Source organism: Dermatophagoides pteronyssinus, unplaced genomic scaffold (genome assembly GCF_027571235.1).
Source record: "Dermatophagoides pteronyssinus isolate colony J.1.1.1.1 unplaced genomic scaffold, Derpt_VIB-CSIC_2022.12 sq0004, whole genome shotgun sequence".
In the NCBI taxonomy this organism is placed as follows: domain Eukaryota; kingdom Metazoa; phylum Arthropoda; class Arachnida; order Sarcoptiformes; family Pyroglyphidae; genus Dermatophagoides; species Dermatophagoides pteronyssinus.
In genome coordinates, this window is record NW_027461528.1 from 254,497 (window position 1) to 277,836 (window position 23,340).

The window sequence follows — 23,340 nt, forward strand, 5'->3', positions numbered from 1 at the left end:
CATCTTTTATTTCGTTGAACTTTGGCCCCATTTTTCTTCTTCTTCCTTGGCTTGTTGTTGTTGAAAATCGTTAAATTACAACAACAACAACAACAATGATGACAAGAATGTGCATTCCATTGTGCGGTTTGTATGATTTTTTTTCTGCTTGTTTTTTCTGTTTGTCGTTCCAAGAATTTATCCTTTTTTTTCTCAATGAAAATTTCTTGTTTGAATGATGGTGGCGGTGTGGTTTATGTGGCGAAATGTGTTTAGTGTTTTTTGCCCTGTCACACACACATTATAGGGTTTACTATGACTAAAATGTTGTTGTTGTGTGACACATTCGATATTTTTCTGAACAATCAAATGGCAATGGAGATGACCATTTGACGAAGAAGGCGTCTTTTATTTTCAATGATGAAAATCAGGCGTCATTTGCTGAATTTGTAGACCAAAAATCAATAATGATTTGAATGCGACAAATTTTTTTGCTTGCGGTCTTTGACTTTGGTTTCTATTTCTACCTTGATTTGCGTGATTTGATTTTTTAAAAATATTTTTATTTTTTTCTGGGGTAATTTTCAAACATTTTTTTTGATCTTTCGGTCTTAGCAAGCTGTTCAACAAAATTTTTCTGATGATGTTGCACAAGTTTAGGTCTTTTTCTTTAAGGTTTTCTTTTGGTGAAAGCAATGCAAAAAAAAACTCATAAATTACAACATTATCTCACCAGTTGGGTTTCCATTGTGTTTGAATGATGTTCGGTTTTCCATTACGAATTTTCAAAACAAAAAAAAACGATGCGGACGATGACCCATTATTATTGTAAGCACGCGTTACGATTGATTTTTTTTATCCCCGGAAAATTTCTTGGAAAACAAAAAAATCTTTTCCCTTTTTCTTTCTTTTCTTTCGGATTTCTTTCTTGGAGTTTGCATCTCTGAAATAATACCGTTTTTTGCTGGCAGAGCACACCTGGCATATTTCTCTTGTTCGTTTCGTAAAACCAAAAGAAAAAACTGATGATTTGGATCGATCCAAAAAATCTTTTTGGTTTTTCTGTTTTTTACCGCTAATATGATCAGGCAATAAGAAGAAAAAATGAACGGTTTCAACATTGGCAACATTGGAAAAACAAAAAAAAAGTTTATGGAAATTTTTGTTGTTGTTTTTTGAAGAAGAATTTTGGAAAAGATAAACCAAAAAACAAACAACAAAAAATTTTTGGAAAATTTCCCGGAAAAATAAAAATACCAATAAAAATGGATTTTCATTTCCGTAAAGTTTTTTTCTTTCATTCATTTTTGGTTGAATATTCGTCGAAATAGAAAAATTTTTTTTCTTCTAAAAATAGATTTTTCAAACGGATCCAAAAAGGTATCAATCCAGTTGTTGTTGATGACACTTTAGACAAGAAAAACAAAAAATCAAGGTTTTCTGTTTTGTTATCGGAAGTTTATCAGAAATATCATTGTTGTTGTAAATGTTTCCGTCAAACAATCCATTTTTCCAAACATGATTTAATTATTATCTTTGATTATGATGATTATGATGTCTTCTGCGGTTGATTGCAATAACTTTGATGGTGATGATAAGCAAACTAAATTAGATAACCAAAATCAAAATCAAATCCAATATACACCTGGAAATATACACCTGTGTGGTATAATTACCACACACGTACACACAGTCAACCACACTTGATGATTTTTAATTTGCGAAACCTGATTGATTGATTGATAACAAAAACAAAAACAAATAATTTTAAATTAATTTAACCCCGTTAAACTCCAATGTTACTGAAAAAAAACAGAACAGAACAGAACCAGAATCGAAAATGATGAAGAATAAAGACTCTCCGCTCAAAAGAAAAAGAAAAGAATGAGAGTGGAAAAAAAAAGTTTCGAAATTTATTCAAAAATGAATGCAATCGCCATAATAATAAATAAGATGATTTTTTATTTGTTTTTTATTGCCCTATTATTGTGTTTACAATTGTTTATTTTACTCAGCTTATAGGTTATGGGCCCAGCACGCTTCCGCTGCGCAACTCTGCAATCATTTTTCCTTTATGACAAGGAGTACAATAATCCAGGTCTTGATTGAAATTTGATGGTAAACCAATCACCAAATCCTTATTTGCCATTGAAACTATCGTCTGTGCATTGACATGATTAAATCTCTCATGCCACAAAGACATACTATTATGACAAGCCATCAAGGCAACTGATCTCTTTCTTGGTAACCTTGCACGTACCATATAGACATTACTATACTTGCTAGATCGATCAGCATATATCAATGGATCTCCATTCCGATATATAACTGTACTTCTGAAATCTCCACCAAAACTTATATTTCTATGTTTTGACAGTTGACCGAGTGAAATCATATTCATCGGTGATTTCTCAATCAGCAATGAATTAGAGAGAGAAACAGTAATCCATCTTTTGCCATTGTTCACTTCAATCTCTACTGTTCCAATAGCAGTAGCTCTTGTATTACCACCAGGCGATATAATCTACAACGTGTAGTTAATTGTAATACTGCTTTTGAAATTATAAGCTGAGTAAAATAAACAATTGTAAACACAATAATAGGGCAATAAAAACTGGTTAACTCTAACTGTAGTCAACACGACTTTATTTATACTTTCCATAACAATTATAGGGGTTTCACACTAGCAGCAATGTGAATGAAATATTTCAAATGCAATATTTCAGTCCATAAGGCTGAAATGTAGTGAAATATTGCATTTGAAATATTTCATTCACATTGCTGCTAGTGTGAAACCCCTATTAATCATATTCAATTATATTATAGAACTTTAATTAGTTTGTTAAGCTATACTCAACACTCCCCTAGTTAACAAACATATTCCAAAGTTCGATCATTCTTTCATGTTTATCGGGTGATAAACCTTTAGTTAACCAATCTGCTAACTGTTTGCCAGTCTCGATCCATTCAACAGCCAAAATATTTTCCTGTATAAGTTGACGTATCAGATGATGCTTAATTTCGATGTGCTTTAACTTCGACGGAATACCCAATTGTTTCAATTGAACTAAAGCGGATTGATTGTCAACAAACACTGTAGGTTTTTCAAACGATATATTAATTTCTGTAAGAATATTCATTATATATCTCAGATCTTTCGAGCACATGCTGCAGGCGATGTACTCTGCTTCGGAGGTGTTATCAACGATCACCTTCTGTGTCTTTGTCCGCCATAAAATTGGACCATTAAACATTATTACGTAGCCGGTTGTCGTCTTCCTATCGGTTTTCCTCCCAGCGAAATCAGCGTCAGAATAAGCCAAGAATTTAAATTTACATTTATGACCTCCCAACTTTATTCCAAAATTCCGTGTACCACTTAAATAACGAAAAATTCGTTTAACAGCTCTAACATGAACCTCCAATGGTTTCGAAACGAATCTTGCCAAAAGTGTAACAGCAAAACATATATCAGGCCTAGTCTTAGTAGCCAAATATAATAAACTACCAATTGCTTCACGATATTGATAAACATTATCTTCAATTGATTCTCCATACATATCATCAGTCGATAATGGTGAACGAACCTCACGACATTCAGCCATGTTGAAAGCAGTCAATTTAGCCAAAGTATATCTCGGTTGTGACAAATAAACTGTTCGATCTTCTCTTTTCCTTTGAAATTCAATGTTAGAATCTACTCGATTCACCTTAAAATATTGATTCAAAAAATCAAATATTTTGGTAATCTCATTAGGATCAGTTGAACAAATAATTCCGTCATCAACATATAAAATAACGATTGTCAGCTTATCTTCTTCACGTCGATAATAAAGACATGAATCAAGTTTTGACGCTACTAAACCATATTTGACAATTATTTTGTCAAAACGTGTATTCCAAGCTCTTGGACTTTCCTTTAAACCATACAGTCCTCGTTTAAGCTTACAAACTTTATCACTGCCATCGTTGTAGCCTAATGGTTGTTCGATAAATACATCATGATAGATATATCCATTTAGGAATGCCGTCGAAACATCAAATTGCAACATCTCCATGTCTAATGTTGCGATGATTGAGAAAACTAAACGTATTGTATCAGCATTCACCACAGGTGCATAGTTGCTCCAGATTCTGTCATCGTCTGCTTCAAAACCTCGAGCAACAAGACGAGATTTATAACGACCATCGTCTTTTATACGATATAACCACTTGACAGAAATTACTTTCTTATCAATTGGTCTAGGTACAAGCTCCCATGTTTCATTAGCAATCAGAGCTTTGTACTCTTCATCCATAGAAACTTTCCATTTCTGTGATTCTTCGCAATCTCTTGCATCTTCAAAGGAACACGGTGCTGTTCCAGCAACAGCTAAACCAAGAATTTTACGTGGACGTAGAGAAGCCAAACGTTCAGGATTTAATTCATACTTTTTATTTGTTGATCCAGGTGGACGACCTCGAGACAGTGGAACGCTTTCTTTCTGTTGTTCCAATTCCCCTGTTTGATTGAAAATTTCTTCATCAAGAACGTCATCATTATTATTCTCAATAATAACTTCAGATTCAACAGAATCACCAGAATTCACAGGATTTGCCTGATTCTCTGGCACATTGACATTCACAAATTTAGTAGATGGTCTTTCATCCCACTTCACTGATGATGATAATTCAATCTGTCTCGTTTTACTGTCGTAACATCGATAAATCTTTTCACCTTCGTATCCAACAAACAAAACTGTTTTTGTACGAACACCAAATTTAGCTTTATTCTTGACAAGCATTTCACCTGAAGAACCAAATATTCGAAGATGAGACACGTTCGGTTTTCTTCCAAACCACAACAAATACGGCACCACTCCTGCAGAATTTAATAATCGATTCTGTGTATAAACCGTCTGATTAACGGCTTCATCCCACAAAAATCTCGGTAAACCTTTATTTGATAACGATGAAACAGTATGTTCTATGACTGTTCGCATATTCCTCTCGGCTTTACCATTCTGCTGTGGAACACCAACTGTAGCAAATTGATGTACTATACCATGGTTATCTACCAATTCTTTAAACTTATTCGATGTGAATTCTGAACCACAATCACTTCGTATACAACGAATTTGATTACCAGTTTCCAACGCAACTTCATTCATTAGTCGTTTAAACTTTGTAAACGTCTCAGATCTGTCTTTCATAAAATAGATTTTGATATAACCAGACAAATCATCAACACAAAGAAGGAAATATCGATTATTATGGATAGACTTTTCTCTAACATATCCACCGATATCCAGATGAATGAAATCACCAGGTTTGACTTTAAACCTTTTACTCGATTTCGAATGACAACTTTCAATCATTTTTCCTTTATGACAAGGAGTACAATAATCCAGGTCTTGATTGAAATTTGATGGTAAACCAATCACCAAATCCTTATTTGCCATTGAAACTATCGTCTGTGCATTGACATGATTAAATCTCTCATGCCACAAAGACATACTATTATGACAAGCCATCAAGGCAACTGATCTCTTTCTTGGTAACCTTGCACGTACCATATAGACATTACTATACTTGCTAGATCGATCAGCATATATCAATGGATCTCCATTCCGATATATAACTGTACTTCTGAAATCTCCACCAAAACTTATATTTCTATGTTTTGACAGTTGACCGAGTGAAATCATATTCATCGGTGATTTCTCAATCAGCAATGAATTAGAGAGAGAAACAGTAATCCATCTTTTGCCATTGTTCACTTCAATCTCTACTGTTCCAATAGCAGTAGCTCTTGTATTACCACCAGGCGATATAATCTCGTTTACGCCACACGGATGAAGATCAATAAAATAACGTTTATCGTTGAAAGTGTGATGACTGGCTCCACCGTCAGCGAATACCTCACAGTATTCATAGGCATCTCTCGATGGTTCAGGCAAGACGTTTGTTCGACCAGAAAAATTATTCTTGACTTTCAGTGCAGACAATGCAACTTTAGTCTCCTTTTTCGGTCCATTCATAGGACATTTAATCATATAATGCCCTTTCTTATGACATTTATAACAAACAACATTAGCCTTTTTACGTTTAGTCATTCCACCCAAAACATTTTTTGATATTTCATCACCGTCATTTTTCGTGGTAATAGATCCTTTGATCAAAATTTCAAGTTGATCAAATGTAAGACTTGAACCAGAACTCAGCCTTATTGCCTCTACACTGTTTAAGATGGATTCATATTTATCCGGAAGAATTGCCAATAATTTAGCACACATTTCACTATCGGATAAAATCTTTTTCTTTACTGATAATTCTGAGGCTACAGATCGTATTTGTGAAAAAACATCTTTAAGATCATCATTATATTTTATTGCATGGAATCTTTGCATCAATTTCTCGATGGAAGTCGTTGAGGAGCCACTGTGATAGTCGATTAGCTTCTTATATATTTCAAAAGCAGTATTACAATTAACTACACGTTGTAGATTATCGTCATCTAATGTGCTGTATATTAAACTAACGGCTCGATACATTTCTTTGGAATCACCAAGAGTTCCAATTAACGAATTTGTATTACAACTCGATGCTACAAACTTATACAGATCTTGGGACTTCAATGCGGCCTCAATTTCGAGATTCCATCTTTTAAACGTTGTGTCGGTCAATATTGTTATTTTGTTAATAGCGGCGTTAGTGACAGAGCCCATAACCTTGGTAGCAGATCATTTATTTCCAAATTAGCTTTTATTTTGTCTAATTTTATATCTAAAATATATACTTGTTAATCGTCTACTTTAACCAGAGAAAAAAGAAGCCAAAACCAACAACATTACAAGCATTACAAGCATTAATCATCACATAATCATCGCGTAATCATCACATAATCATAATGTACATTTTGAATACAGGTATTTTCTCTCTCTCTCTCTCCCTTGCTACCTATCATTTTGATTATCAAATGGATTGATGAGAATGGACTTTTGTCATACAAGGCAAAGCAGAGCAGAGCAAAAAAATTAATTAAATTAAAAAAAAACATTTTTGACAGATTTTATCATCATCATCATATTGTTGTTGTTGTTGTCATAAACAAACAAACAAACAAATTTTCTGTTTGTTTTGATGATGATGATCAACATTACATTATGAAATCATCATCGTAATCATCATTTTTTTAAAAAAAATTATAACGGAAAGAATAAGAGCGCAAGTGTGACTTTTTTTCTGACTGTACACACATTTTTTTCTGATTTTGATTTTCATCCGTCCAACCAAAAACCATGGTTAACTTTTAATTCCAAAACAGAATTGTACCCAAACTTCATAACGATAACATTTTTTGCCTCCGAATTACTGTTACAAAACCGATTGATAAGAAAAGAAAAGAAAAGAAAAGGGGTAATTCAAGAACATGATTCACATGAATTTTATGGCTTTTTTTTTGTTTACCTGATTTTTTTCCCGTTATTTAACACACACACACAGGTGATTCATTTTTTTTTATTGTTAACGGTACCTGTTGATTACAACACACCCTAAAGGTATAATAAATCTGTAATATGTAATATGATTGTGTGCTTGTGTGTGTTAGTAATGGCATAGTGATGGCATAACCGTTATACAATTCCGCTTAATTAAGCGCCTAAAGCCATTTATGACATAACTCTTTCTTTTTTTTTGACCTAAAGAAAAAAAAGAAATTTTCGCTTTGGAATGCTAAAGGCAAACAAAAAAAATTCAGCTTTTTTGGTTGTATAATTTGACCTTGACATTTTCAACAAAATCGAATGGGTTAATAATTTTCGTGCTTTATTTTTTTGTTTTTTTGGCACACTTTTTACTGAATTTTCCATTGGCTATTCCAATTTTCAAAGTGATAATTAACGTAAAAAAAACAACAACTAAATGCAAAGTCAGAAAAAAATTCTTTTCGATTCTCATCCGGCAAAAGCCACCGTAAAAGCCATACACTTCATTTTCGAAAAGTAAAAAAAACAAAACTTTCCAAAATTGATAAATCATATTAGCAGATGAATATCGTTAGTTAGTTTTGTTTCGGCTAAATAATTTATTTTCTTACATAACCTACACACAATGTAGATATAGTGTCATCGTCGATGATGGTGGCAACATTCAAAAAAAGCAAAAATTAACCTGGCCTCTTTACCAAGAAACAAAAAAAAAAAAAAAAAAAAGAAAAAAGATCACAAGACCGGCCCGACTTGTACCGATTACCATCATCATTTTGAGAAGAAAAAAAACATAAATCTTTACGGATCATGTGTGTGATACGTTTTTGGACATTCAAAATGAAAATGGTCAACTAACTAACCAAACATATAAAAAAAAATCAAAAGGTCAATTGATTATCGTCATGGTGATGGTCTTCATCATTCATTCATTCATTGTCGTTTTGTTTTTTTTGCTTCTTTGTTTCATTCTATGATGATGATAATGGACAAAAGAAAACAGAAAAGAAATTTTCAAAAATCAATTGGCCGTTTCAACAACAGAAAAATGTGGTCATAAATAACCGGACTTGTTGTTGTTGTTGTAAATTTATTTTTGCCTTTGAAAAAAACAACAACAAGTTAGTTAGTTGGGTAGATAAGTTTGTGATTTACCATTTTTGTTTTTGATTTTGTTTTTCTGTTTTGTCCAATTGGATAATCAATGGATATCGATGGCAAAGTGAAATGGGAATGATGGGAAAGTTTTCCAGAATTTTTTTTCGAAAAAAATTTTGACAGTGAAAAACTTTCCCGGGAAAACAATGTGTCGTCGACTGTTCAGTATTGAATTGACCAAAATTGATCATCTGTTTTTTTCTGGTTAGTTTTCGCATTTAATTTTGCTTGGCCACATGGCTTTTGAATGAAATTCCAAAATCAAAAACAAAACAAAAAATGGCAATCAACTAAACAACCAAGAGAAAATTTTACCAAAAGAAATCAATTTTCAAAAACAAAAATTTATTCAAACTCAAACTATTGTTTTCATCATTCATTTGAACGAATCACTTGACTGTACTGGAATAAAAAATGGCTGAAGAAGCACAAAAACGTGTACAAACTGAAGTAAATAAATTCCTTACAAATTTAGATCAAACATGTTTACGTAAAATGCAAGTACAAATGTTTCAATGTTCAGCAAAATGTTGTGAAAATAATCAAGCATCAATGGAACAAGTTGCTAGCTGTGTTGAAGATTGTTCATCCAAATTTCGTAAAGCACAAAGCTATATTTCAAATGAAATGTCCGGTTTTTTGGTTCGTAATTTTTTCTTTTTTTTTGTAAAATTTCTTTTAATTTTCAGAAAATTTCTCCCAAAAAAATTGAATAGAAACGATTAGAACGATGTGCCTTACAATGTCAAGATCAAATACATGATCAAATGAATGCCGATACAACTGATGATCAAATGAAACGTTATGAAACACAATTTGAATCATGTGTAATACGTTGTGCTGATGATACTATTAAAGTGATGCCTGATTTATTTCGTAAAATTAAAGGAATTATCGATAAAGAAGCCTATCATAAAGCCTAAACAAGAGGAATGGGATTCTGGGGGAAGAAAAAAATGTTTGGAGGGGGAAAAACCACCGGTAATCCACCGCGGTAATACATTGCATCATCATCATCATCATCATCATCATCTTTGTCTTCGTTGATAATTCCTTTTGAACATAGATGTGTTATAATTCCTTTTTTTTTTGTTTTTTGTTCGAGTAGAAATAGCAAAATTCTATTAATAATTTCACCAAAAAGAAAAAAAATTGCGTAGTCGTTTTTCGATCAATATTTGAATTTGGTTTTTTGTTTTCAATTTTATTCTGGATTTTCTGGTAAATTGATTTTTGTTTTTTGTTTTTTCGATTTTTGTTTTGTGTACCCCGTTCGTACATTGGAGTTAGAGAAACAAACAGAAAAAAAGTGTTGGTGTTTTTTTTTGATCTGATGACATTTTCTGTTTGTTTGTTTGATCGATTAAGATTGGTTTATGTGTGTGCGTAGGGTTAAATCAATTTGATAAACACATCATCAATCCACCACCCTCACCTATTTTTTTCCAAATCAAAATCAAACGAAAAAATTTTGATAAAATTAAAAAAATTTTTTGATTTTTTTTAAACAAAAAAAAATCGAACGCGATGAAAATATCGATTGTATCGCGATATTTGTTGCTTGCTTGGTTGGTGTTTGGGCGTCGATATTTTTTTTTGTCTGTTGCGGCCGCTAATGATGATTATTGTGCCGAACTGGCAATTTGCATTCGAGGGAAAAGACAGCCAGTTTTTTTTACTTGTCATTTTTGTTGTGTAACAATTTTGTCGTTTTCTGGTTGCTTGAAAACATTATTCATTCATTTTTTGGCAATCAAAATCAAAATCGTCATCGACAACCACAAGAGAGGCCCGAAAAATTATCCTTAAAACGTACGCACCACAATTATTTTCGTCCATCGAGAATTTGAAAACGTAAGTTTGTAAGAATCCATCATTTTAGGCGATGATGATGTTTTCAACGTCAACGTCAACGATTCGTTCGTTCGTTATTTTGGCTCAATTTCAATTTCGAATGACAAAAACAAGAAATTTCATTTGCCTGTTGCACTCTTTTTTCTTTCTAACTTTCTTTCATTTGGTTGTTATGAGAAAAACAAATCATTTAATAATAATTTCACTAACCAACCAACCAATCAATTATATAGCTGTTGCTCATTAAAGTTTTGTTTTGTTTTTTAGTTATTTAGTTAGACGACGACAAATCCAGATTTTCCAACCATCATTGAGTTTTATCTGAAAACAAAGTAAAAGGAAAAGATGTTTCAAAATCGTAAGTTTTTTTGTCTGTTGGTGAATTGTTTGGGTGAAAATTGATTTTTTTTGTTTGTTTCAATTAGGAAATACATTTGCAACATTACCACGTACACAACGTGGTATGCCATTAGTATTGGGTGGTGATCCAAAAGGAAAAAATTTCCTTTATCCAAATGGAAATTCAATTATAATTCGTAATATTGATAATCCTTCTATTGCTGATATTTATACTGAACATTCAACAACAACAACAGTTGCAAAATATTCACCAAGTGGTTTTTATATATGTTCGGCTGATATTGGCGGCCGGATTCGTATCTGGGATACAACACAAACCGAACCTATTCTTAAAAATGAATTTCAACCATTTGCTGGTAATATTAAAGATTTGGCTTGGTCACCAGATTCACAACGTATTGTTGTTGTTGGTGAAGGACGTGAACGTTTTGGTCATGTTATTATGATGGAAACCGGTACATCAGTGGGTGAAATTGCTGGCCATTCAAAAACAATAAATTCATGTGATTTTCGTCCAGCACGTCCATTTCGTATTGTAACCGGTTCGGAAGATAATTTTGTCGGTATTTATGAAGGACCACCATTTAAATTTAAAACACAATTATCCGATCATAGTCGTTTTGTACAAAGTGTACGTTATTCACCTGATGGTCAATTATTTGCTACCGCTGGTTTTGATGGAAAAATGTTTCTTTATAATGCTAATGATTATAGTAAATTAGGGGAATTTACTGTTGATGAAGGAAAAAAACCAGCACATGCTGGTGGTATTTATGCTATTTCATGGTCGAATGATGGTAAACAAATTTTAAGTAGTTCAGGTGATAAAACCTGTAAAATTTGGGATATTTCAACATTTACTGCCGTTACGTAAGCGTGTTTTAATGAAATTGTTTGATGTTTATTTAATTTGTTTGTTTTGTTTTGTTTTTTAGTGAATTTCCAATGGGTTCCGATGTATTGGATCAACAGGTTAGCTGTTTATGGCAAAATAATCATCTATTATCAGTATCATTATCTGGTTTTATTAATTATTTGGATATAAATAATCCATCAAAACCATTACGTATTGTAAAAGGTCATAATCGTACAATAACTGCATTAACACTCAATACAGCTTCGGATGAACAACAACGTCTTTATACAGGTAGTTGTGATGGTTATATAACACATTGGAATCCAAAAAATGGTGAACATGATCGTATTGTTGGTAAAACACATTCAAATCAAGTTAGCGGTCTAATTTTTGATGGTAATAATCGTATTTATAGTGCCGGTTTTGATGATATTATTCGTACAATCGATGCAAATACTAATGAATTTATTAGTGAATTTAAATTGGATCAACAACCACAAGGATTAACATTAAGTAATGATAAACAAATTCTTATTATTGCCTGTCATTCACAATTACAAATAAGACGTTCAAATGATGGTGGTATACTTTCTACCTTGCCTGCACCATATGAACCATCAAGTATTACTTGTAATCAACAAAATAATGATATTGCTGTTGGTGGTAATCGTGATAGTAAAGTACATGTTTATCAATTTGATGGACAAAAATTAATTGAACGTTCAACAACATTGGATCATCGTGCCGGTATAACGGATGTTTCTTATTCACCTAATGGTAAATATTTAGCTGCTTCGGATCAAAATCGTAAAATTATCTTATATAATACGGATAATTATCAGGTAAAGGAAATTTTTATTATCTAGAATTCTGTATAACTTTATTTATCTTATTTTTTTCATTTAAATTTAAATTTATTTAGCCTGCACATGATTTAGAATGGGGTTATCATACAGCACGTGTTAATTGTTTAGCATGGTCACCAGATTCATTATTATTAGCATCGGGTAGTCTTGATACTGGTATTATTATATGGGATTGTTCGAATCCAACCAAACATTTTACACTTAAAAGTATGTTTTTGTTTTTCTTCTTGAAAATTTCACTTTTTTGGTCTAAAATTATTTTTCTTATACAGAAGCACATCCACAAAGTCAAGTAACACAAATTGTATGGCTTAATCAATCGACTATTATTTCGACTGGTCATGATGGTACCATAAAAACCTGGGAAATTAAATTACCATAAACAAAAAACTGATGACCATCAACCAACCAAAAATGTTGACTAAATCTAATTAATCGAACAACAACAAACGAAGATCTCGAAATTACCACCAACCAGCCTTCATTATTTTGTTTTTTTTTTTTTTTGAAAAATATTGCCCCGGATACATAAGGATTAATTGTGTGAATGGAATCTATCATCTTGTTTGGTCTTAAATGGAATATGGCACATACACAAAGAAAACATCCAACAAAACACCCACACTCGATGAATTATTAATATTATCAAACTAAAATAAGATTATATATATTTTTTTCATTATTAATAAATGGTTGATGAATGAATGAATTGAACATTGCATTGGGTTATTATTCTTTGAATTAACATCTCTCTAGATTCTCTCTTTAGAATCCATTATTGTTATTATTTGTTATTTCATTATTTTCATCATGAATCTTGGTTTGTTTTTGTTTTTGTTTTGCTTTTGTTTTTGATGATGAATGAATTCTTTGGGATCATAACTTTTTTGTTTCTGTATAACTGGGTTTTGGATGCTTTTTGTTTCTCTCTCTCTCCTGATATTATAGTATATCCAGGGTTTTGAATCGAAATTAAAGATGAAAAACGTATTAAGCGTGTGTGTGTTTTGATTGATATATCCGGCCAAAAAAAAACAAAATCAAGAAAATTAATACTTTTACTGAACAACTTGCCTAATGATCCTATTTTGATCATCTATCGATCGGTCGATCCACTGATAGTGTAAATAGGATTTTTATCATCAATTTGATTTGATTTCGTTGTTTTTTTCATTTGTTCCTGTTCATTTTGTTTTTTGTTTTTCCTACGTGATAATGAATGAAAAAATACTAATGTTTTGTTTCTGTTGTTGTTGTTCAACTTGTTTATTTTGTTTTCGATGTCCGAAAAAAGAAAAATAAAATCCGGTAAGAATGTAAAATGATTTTTTTCCCTCCTTTTTTTTTTTTTATTTATCAAGACTATTTCGACTGTAGATTTTGATGAAATTCTTTTTCGGCTCGATTCTTTTTTGTTGTTGGTTGATTGGTGAACATGGCAACCGAATTATATTGATTATTTGAGAGAGAGTGAGAGATGTTTTTTCGAAACTAAAATATGCTAATTTCAAATCGATTTTCAACAAAAGAAAAAGAATCGATTATCCGTGAGTAGTATCGATGATGTGATCGATTCAATTCGATTCGTTTTTTACAAATTGAATTTGATTTATTTTCTCTCTGCTGTTGTTGTTGTCGTTGTTTCTGGTATTGAAACTTTTTCTATGTTTCAAATGTTTTTGTATAAATACCTTTTGCACAAGAATAATCCTTGTGTTAGGTGTTAATTTTGTTGTATTTTCAGTGTGATTATTATTATTCCATGTGAATACAGAATCAAGGAATTTTCTTCTGTTTTCAACAAAAAAAAAAAGTTTCAGTTTCAGAGTTTTTCAGTTCGGAGTGTCGAAATTCTGCAATTAAATTTGAATTTCGGAACCAAAAAAAAACTAACTAACAAGCAGTGAATGAAGAGGAAGAAGAAATTCTTGTTTGAAACAAAAAAAAAAAGTTTAAAAAAGCTTAAAACAAATCAAACGAAAAGAGAGTTTTACTATTGTCATGTGATTTTGTCATTCATTTGCCTTTGAAATGAAAACTTTATTTTTTGTTATACTTTTTCTTTTTGAACAGAAAAAAATCATTATTATTTTTTTTCTGTCGAATGTTTGTGATCCAGCAAAATGGATAGCTGATGCTGTTATTGCGTTTGTTCGTGAGAATATTCATCACAACCATGCGATGGTAGTAGAGAGAGAGAGACATCAGCAGTTGGGATTATGTAAAATCCAAATAGAATTTTCAAAATTTTTCAAGTTTTCAATTCTGAAATAACCAAAAAAAAAAATTTTCATTTTTTTGTGTCGAAAATGTCATTCGATTTGTCAGGATTTTTTCTTTCTTTCTTTTTTTCGGCCAGACGAAAAACTAAAGAAGAAAATTTCTTTCCCAAAATCAAATTCAAATATCCGGGTTTTCTTTTCACTTTTTTTTGAGGGGGATGTTTATTGCTTATTGTTTTCCTACAGGGAAGAAATGATGATGATGATGATGATCATCATCATCATAAATTATTTTGATGAGGATCCATTTTTCTATATTTATCCTTCCTACTAAAACAATGAATGAATGAAAAACGACGACGAATGAAAGCGATATGAAATAGGAATATTAAAATGGCCAAAAAAAGAATCCATTTTTTCTCTGGTCTTTTGATTCTTTCTCTTCTGTATGGATTCTGGTGATGAGAATCCAGAATCCACAAAGCAAACATCATCATCATTAAATTAATTATTTGACTATCATCATTATGGTGTGTTCGATATACAATAATGTGTGTTCATTGAATAATCATTTTTATACTTGGTTCTTCTGTCTTTTCTTGTTTTGTTTTCTACAGATATTCGGTTGATTTGTGTATGATGATTAAATTCAAACGAAACGAAAATTGCTGACATTCTTCTTTTCTTTTCTTTTCTTTTCTTTTCTTCTTCTTCTCGAAATTCATTGTTATCAATGATAAAGATGTATTCGTAAAGATTGTCAATTTTTTTTTTTTTGATTCAAAACAGAGATTCCAATGTTTTTTTTTTTTTTTGACAAAAGTTGTTTAAGGGTTATTATTTTGGGAATAATGATGATGATGATGACACAAAAATACGAATATCTGTTTCTCTTTTTTTTGCTATTCAAAAGAAAGTTTTTCTTTTTTGCTGTAGAAATTTCCATCTACATAATGATGATGATGATGTTTTTTCGATTTTCAAAATTCCAACGAATTCAAATGTCTATTATCCATCATGATCTTTGGAAAAAAGTTTTTGATGATGATGCCTTTTGGCAAAAATTTTGGAATCAATGTTTTTTTTCATTTAAGTTTTCCAAAAGAAAAAAGAATTCATTTTTTCAGAGCTAATCGTTATTCGATCTGTTGTTTGCTTTTTCTGTTTTCCAATCGATTTTTCATTCGTTAGGCTACACGCGATAACAAAAAAAATCTAAAAAAAAAATATCAAATTTCCATGCATGATCGATTCATATTTCCCATATGCAAGAATCACAAATCAAAAATCAAAATCAAAGCAAAATAGATTTTACTGTTTGCTGGTGGTTCATTCTGTTTGTTTCTTCCCCCTGTTTGTTTCTTCCCTCTGATTTCCCCCATTCTGTAATTAAATTGTAATCATCATCATTCGAATATTGGTTATTGGAAATAATGATCATTATTGGTTTGTCCAAAAAATCATTCCACCTTTCTTTCTTCATTTTCCAAAAATGATTCATACATTGATGATTCATTTTCAACCAAAAGATTCTGATTGAAATTCCTTTCCTTTCAACACACACAATTATTTTCCAATTTCATCATCATCATCATCATCATAATTTGAATTTCAACAAGCATAACATTATTATTATTATTATCAAAGTAAATAAATTTATAGACGTCTTGTGTGTGTGTCGTGTGTATGTGTTTTTTATTTCGTTTTGCTTTGTTTTGAGAAATTCAACATCTGTATTCTTGCTTTGCATCATCATCATCATCATCATAGAATCAAAGAATTCCATATATTGAAAAAAAAACAAAGTTCTTGAAACAGCTTGGAAAAACTGGTATGAATGAATGAATGAAGATGTGAATTGGGAGGAAAGAAAACAACATTCACAAGTTGTCGGTCGTTGAAATGATGATAATAATAATAATGATATTATGAAAAACAAATATTTCACAAATCACATACATACATCAAACACACACATCACCATCCAACACACACACTTATCATGAAGAAAATGAAAAAAAAACATAACGGAAACTTTGATGGTGTTTTCTTCCTCTCTCTCTCTCTCTCTCTCTCTCTCTCTCTCTCTCTCTCTCTCTCTCTCTCTCTCTCTCTCTCTCTCTCTCTCTCTCTCTATTTAAGACTATAGTGAAAAAAAACTATGAAAAAAATGAAAATTTCATATTGAATAACAACAACAACAACGAAAGACAAACATGAACTAGTTTTTTTTGATAAAATAAATATTATGAATGTGAATGAATTCGTTTGCATAACATTTACTTTTTCTTCTCTCTCTCTCATCAACCCGAAGCCCATACCCGACAAACAGATTTTTTTTAAACAAAAAAAAACGTGACAAGTGAAGTGAAGTAAAGTTTCTCGTAACATTCAGATTCATGAAATTTTTAATTTCTTTTCTTTTTTGTTTAATTTTTTGATTTTTTTTAAAATGAAAATGTTTTTTGATGAATGTCACATTGATGCGAATGGTTTTTCAATGATTATTCAATGATTTTTCTTTTGCATAATCGATTCATTTGCATAAAACAAAACAAACAAAGAAAATGTTTAGTGATCGGTTTGATTGAGCAGATGTTTGATTAGATTTTTTGTTTTTGTTTTGTTTTGTCATGTTTTTTAATTATTCACCTTTTTTAATTATTCATTTCAATTGAATTTACCTTTTGATTTACCTGTGTGTGTTTGTCAATGTAATTCTTAATTTTAGGTTAGGTTTTTTTTTGAATTTGTAATTGTTGTTATTGTTGCTAATTGCTTCGACAACAACAACAACAGCAAATAGAAAAAAAATGCCTCCCTGAATGATAATCAAGGAGTAAAAATTATTTCCAAAAATCTAATTAAACATTTGAATCACGTCATCATCATCAACAGCACAGAATACGTGTGTGTACCAAACCTGAATTCTGTTGCTGTGTTAAGTGTCTGTTAAATTCTATTTATAAATTTTACCCGAGTTTTGGTTACCCGGGTTCGGTTTGGCTTTTGTTTGCTTTCCTTTTCTTTTCAATGATGATCATTGAATATTAAAAAAAATGAAAAACAAGTTTCCACACACACAAAAAGTCAAGTGCATACAGAATGTCTTTGATTTTGTTTCTTTCCATTTACTTTCTCCCCCCTTTCTTTCGTCTTTCTGGAATATTCATCATTTTTTTTTGTTGTTGTAAAATTTGTGTTTTTTTCAAATTGTATTGATTGGTAGTTTGTAACAACTACTAAATTCCATTACAGTAATATAATGATAATAACCCTTTTTTTTGCCACATCCATAATCTCATTACAAATTAGTAATTTTTTGTAAAATAATAATAATTTTTTATCGTTTTTGTTGTTTCGAAATTTGATACAGTTTGAGTAAAATTGTCCATTTACAAAATGTTAATGACGTAACCAAAAGTCAATTTTCCAAACAAAAACTTGTCAATTTCGATTTGTTGGGTTGATTTTTTGTTTTTTTGTTTAAACATTATAATTTTCCATGAAAATAATGATGATGATGATCATCAATAATGCGACTTGGCTTCCCATATAATTATCATTATTTGAATTTTTATCCCTTGGTTTTTTCTCTCTCCATTTTTTTGGTGGTGGGGGGTTAATGTCGATTTTGTTCGGGTTTTTTAGTAGCGTGAAATTTTGGAACCAAATGAAAATTGTTGGAGAAATGTTTTTCCCCGGTCACATTTGGGAATTTGGAAAAAAAATTTTTTTTATTGTCGTCGATTATCGATAATCGAGAGAGAGAGAGAGAGAAAGAAAATCAAATCAAAGCAATCATCGAATGTCAAATGCACATTTTCATTTCGTAATTTATTATTATTATTATGATTTTTTCATAAATTTTATAGTTGTTTTTTAATTTGAATTTTTGTAACTTTCCAAAAACTTTGATTTTACCTTTTGATATGGAAATCATATGGGAAAGTTTTTTCCCCCTTTCTTCTGCTAATGGAAGCATATTTACATTATTAGCCATTGTCCAGTTTGTGATGACTGTGTTTTGTTCAAAATCAACTTGTAATGCTACTTTTATCTACAAAACAACAAAGAAACTTTATGGAAATGGCTAAAATGATCATTTTTATTTTTGACAATGACCATTCGATGTTATAAAATGTGTTAATGGCCTTTTTGCATATATAAAAAACAACGGTTTTTTTAAAAAGAAACATCTTATTATACTTTACTTTCGTTTTCCTTGGAGACTAATCTCTACACACACACACACAGAGAGAGAGAGAGAGAGAGAATATTCTTGTTTTGTTGTTCGAAATACGATCCAATTATTTTGTTTCATTCTGTGTTTGGTATATGATTGTCGTTGGCCAGGGAGAGAGAGAGGTAGATAAAAATGACCGAATTCTTCTGTTTTCTGTATTTCAGGTTGTTGTTGTTGTTGGTGAATCAGTAAAGATTACATAACATCTTTATTTTCATTTTGATTCGAAATGAAAAAGTTTGTTTTTTTGTTTTCATGTTCAAAGATGTTGTAACAATGTTTTTTTTTCAAATGATGATTGTCTGTTAGTATTTAATGATCAACACAGATTAAAAACAACTATTTTATTTTATTTATAAAAACAAATCATCTCATCATTAAAATAACATCACATCTAATAAATAATAAAAACAAATGAACAACTGACATTAATCAATTTATGTCTTTTATACAAACATCTAATGCCTGATTAGTTTGACCTTGACTCAAGTCATAGTCTCCAACACACCCCCGTTAATCAGGCCACCGTTTGATACTGGTTTTGTCAATCCATCTGCAAGTTGATTGTTAGTTCCGCAGTGGAATATTTCAATATTTTTCAATTTTTCAATCAAAAATTTGCAATCAATATCAATATGTTTAAGTTTTTTGTTCTTGCTGGAATAAATGAAATCTATTGTTGATAGTCTCCAACATTGTCCATTGAATGTTCGTTTTTTTTCGGGTGAAAACCCAAGTCCCTATAGCAAATAGGTTGTTGTTGTTGTTGTTGGATGAATAATGTGACCAAAACAGGAATTTCCGGTTACGGAAATCAATGCTGTGTTTTTTTTCACATTCATCCAATTGATATTCATCATTCGAAGAAAGTTTTTTCGAAAATGAAATTGAGTAGAACTGATCATTACAGAGATGTTTCAAACTACTACCATAAATTCTAAAGAATTCAAAAAATTAATTCAATTTATTGCCTTTTTTTTCATTCGGTTGTTGTTGTTGTTCGGAAATAGTAAAGGTATTTTTTTTACCATTTTTTAATGATATCTATTAATAACTCTCTCTGTGTATGTGTGTGTGTGGGCGAATCAATAAAAACTTTTTATCAAGAAAATTTGATTACTGATTTTGTTTCGTTTAGTTTTTGGTTATAATGATCGTTTCTGGATAAATATATGGACTTTGGATGATGATGAGCATAGTGAAAAACAAACAAAAAACAGAAAAAAAAACGAAATCGAGAAATGTTGGCTTTTCCTCATTAAATCCTCTGTTAGTGTCTATATGTATGTGTATCGTTTGATTGAATCAAATTGAATGTTGCCTTTTGAAAAATTTGATCCAAAAAGAAAAAACGAAGCACATCTTGGTTAAAATTGTTTATCATTGATTTTTTTTATATTTTTCGGACATTTCAGGTTCTGTTGTTGCCAATAATTCCATATTGACCGACTGACTGACTTGACTGACTTGACTGATCTGCTTGGTTGTTCTTGTTATTCTGGTTTCACTTTTGTTGGATCGTTTTTTTTCTTCTCGATATAGCGCATGCTCGCTTCAATTGATGGTGATGGTGGTGGTGGTGTGAATTGCAGAATTCACGAAAAAAAGAATCAGTATTGGTTTAGATTCCAGAATGACAACACACACCAAATACCCATATACACATAATGATCATTATGGTTTTCAGTGAAAGTGTGTGTGTGTGTTTTTCATGTTTTTCAACTACGGTTGATTCTGGTTAATCCAACTTTCGAAACGGACAAAAAAAATCAATCATTCATTCATCCTTCTTCTGTTTTCACTATTGATGAATGCTGGGTAAGTGTTGTGTGTGTTTAAAATATGATTGATTTTCTTCATACAGCAAACATCGTTATTCACCCGATATAATCATTATTGAATATTACCCAATTTTGAATAATAAAAAATCCTCCAATATGCACCGAAACACCATAACCAGAAAAGTGAAAAATTCAATTGAAATATTATTTATAGTTTTTTTTTCGTTTGTTTGTTTGTTTGTTGTTTGGATCGAAATAGTTGAAAAATGACATGAAATTTAAATTATCGCCATATTTTATTTTATTTTTTTTTGTTGAAAGAAAGTTTTTCAATGTTTTTTTGCGAAAGTTTTCCGAAAACTATTCACACATATAATCTCTTATGTGGATTTTTTTTTTTTGAATAGTCGATTCGTCCATGATGAATGACCAACAACAGATGAATAGATAGATAAGATGTTTTCAGTGTTTTTCTCTCGAACAACTTCTTTCTGACTTTATTGAGTGATTTTTTAAAATGTACCTTTTTTCACTTGTTATGGTAAAAAGCAATTTTCCAAGAAAACTTGTCCAACCCTCTTTCTTTTTTTCCCGAGAAAATTTCTTTTCTGTTTCCGTTTTTTTTTTTTTTTGAAAAAGTTTTTCTCGATTCCGTCAAAACAGATAATGATTAATTCTGTTCATATACGGATCAAGTGAAAATGGAGCAAAATTATTTTCTAATTTCCGTTTTTTACGTTTTTGAAAAATCATATTTTAATTTCCTTTTTATTTTCCCCAATCAATTTGATTGATTTCCGTATTTTTTTTTTAATCAAACCGGCAATCAATCAATCAATCAATGATGAAAATTTGTCAAAAAAATTAATGAAAATTGTCATGCATCTTTAATGATTTTTTAAAAAAACCGATGCGCATGCGAATCACATAATTTTGATTTTGATGATTATGAAATTCATTCAGTTTGATTTGAATTTTTTTCCATATTTAGATGAATAAGTTTCAGTGAATCGATTTCAAAATCAAATGAAAAACTTTGTTTTTCACTTGGATGTTGAAAAAATGTAATCAAAAGAGAAGAGAAATTCAAATTTCCATTTTTCAACTTTAACTTTTTTTTTATATGAAGAATTTTTCCGGAAAAAATATTTCTGGAAACATTGATTTTTGTGTGTATGTGTGATAAGAATGTCAGTGGTGATGTGAAACAAAAAAAAATGTCATTTTTTTCTCAGGTGAAAATTTAAAAACAAAACAAAACAAAAAATGTTTCAATTGAAAATAATAATGATTAGAAGAAAATTATTCATCAACATTATTATCATTATCATAATGGTTATCATTTTGATACATCATGTTCATCAAGCATCATTAACAACAACAACAACAACAACCTCTTCATCAAAGTCACCATCATCAACAACAACAACCACAAATGTGATTATCATCAATGATCAATCATCATTAGTAGTATTGGATAATGATTTATTGAATCGATATAATAATGATGATAAAATTCTAGCGACTGATCATGCGCACATTGATAATTGGAATAATTATCTATCATCATCATTATCATCATTATCATTATTATCACAATTACCAAGCTCAAATCATCATCATCATAATCGTAATCGTAATGATAAATTTGATGAAAATCTTATCATTACTACTAATAGTAATGTTGACGATGATCAAATGAATCCATCCATCAATTTAACATCATCATCATCCTCATCTTCGATTTTATTATTCAATCAGGATAATAATAATAATAATGTTTTTCGTCAAAATGATGATGCATATGATGATGATGATGATGATGAAGTTTTCATTGCATCAACCCATTCGACAACATCGACAAACGATAATGATGATGATGATTTATGGTCTCGTTCACATTCGGAAATTATTTTCCGTTTGATTGGTGCAATTATTTGTGTTGCATTGATTATTGTAACTATTGTTGGTAATGTATTGGTTATTATTGTTGTTGTACGTTTTCATCGTATGCGTACTGTTACAAATATACTTCTTGCAAGGTAAGTTTTTTTGTTTTGTTTATTTATTTCAACTTTTTTTTGTATGTTATGTGCAAAAAAAAGTGCAAAAAAAATCAACCTGAACAACCTGTTTTTGTTGTTAACCTAACCTCACTTGACTATGAATCATAGTCATAGTCATAGTCATCAACCTAACCTCACTGAACTATGAATCATAGTCATAGGCATAGTCATCAACCTAACCTCACTGAACTATGAATCACAGTCATAGTCACAGGCATAGTCATAGTCACTGTCAGGGCCGGTCCGAGGAAACGCGGGGCCCTGTGCAAATTTTACATGCGAGGCCTTTTTTTAAGTAATGATGCGGGGCCTTAAAAAATTCGAATTTAAAATCTAACATGAAGAGAATCTTCATTTAACAATGCCAAATTTTAATTCTGAAATGAAGAATATTTTCGTGTAACAAATTCAAATTGATAATCTGAAATGGAGAATATCTTCATTTAACAAATCCAAATTTCAAATCAGAAATGAAAAGAATCT

At 30.7% G+C, this 23,340-nt stretch overlaps 4 protein-coding genes across 4 annotated transcripts in view; all 4 read left to right on the forward strand.

Moving 5' to 3' along the window:
- Nucleotides 1-8,772: 8,772 nt before the first annotated feature.
- LOC113799846 (protein FAM136A-like) lies at nucleotides 8,773-9,789 on the forward strand. Its single transcript, XM_027350541.2, has 2 exons — nucleotides 8,773-9,248; nucleotides 9,323-9,789. The coding sequence occupies exons 1-2, from the start codon at nucleotides 9,021-9,023 to the stop codon at nucleotides 9,527-9,529; spliced, it is 435 nt and encodes a 144-aa protein (XP_027206342.1). The 5' UTR covers nucleotides 8,773-9,020; the 3' UTR covers nucleotides 9,530-9,789.
- A 383-nt stretch (nucleotides 9,790-10,172) lies between these two features.
- On the forward strand, nucleotides 10,173-13,256 carry flr (actin-interacting protein 1 flr). Its single transcript, XM_027350540.2, has 6 exons — nucleotides 10,173-10,460; nucleotides 10,728-10,818; nucleotides 10,886-11,690; nucleotides 11,756-12,518; nucleotides 12,599-12,749; nucleotides 12,815-13,256. The coding sequence occupies exons 2-6, from the start codon at nucleotides 10,806-10,808 to the stop codon at nucleotides 12,922-12,924; spliced, it is 1,842 nt and encodes a 613-aa protein (XP_027206341.2). The 5' UTR covers nucleotides 10,173-10,460; nucleotides 10,728-10,805; the 3' UTR covers nucleotides 12,925-13,256.
- Nucleotides 13,257-16,957: 3,701 nt separating this feature from the next.
- LOC113799849 (uncharacterized) overlaps nucleotides 16,958-23,340 on the forward strand; it is a 61,971-nt gene continuing 55,588 nt past the window's right edge. Inside the window, exon 1 of the mRNA XM_075819695.1 lies at nucleotides 16,958-16,965. The gene's annotated coding sequence lies outside the window, so the exon portion shown is untranslated. The remainder of the gene's footprint in view (nucleotides 16,966-23,340) is intronic.
- The window catches only part of LOC113799843 (putative tyramine receptor 2), a 29,688-nt gene continuing 26,801 nt past the window's right edge, over nucleotides 20,454-23,340 (forward strand). Inside the window, exons 1-2 of the mRNA XM_027350539.2 lie at nucleotides 20,454-20,828; nucleotides 21,783-22,833. Coding sequence (XP_027206340.2) covers nucleotides 22,058-22,833 — 776 coding nt within the window. The 5' untranslated portion in view covers nucleotides 20,454-20,828; nucleotides 21,783-22,057. The remainder of the gene's footprint in view (nucleotides 20,829-21,782; nucleotides 22,834-23,340) is intronic.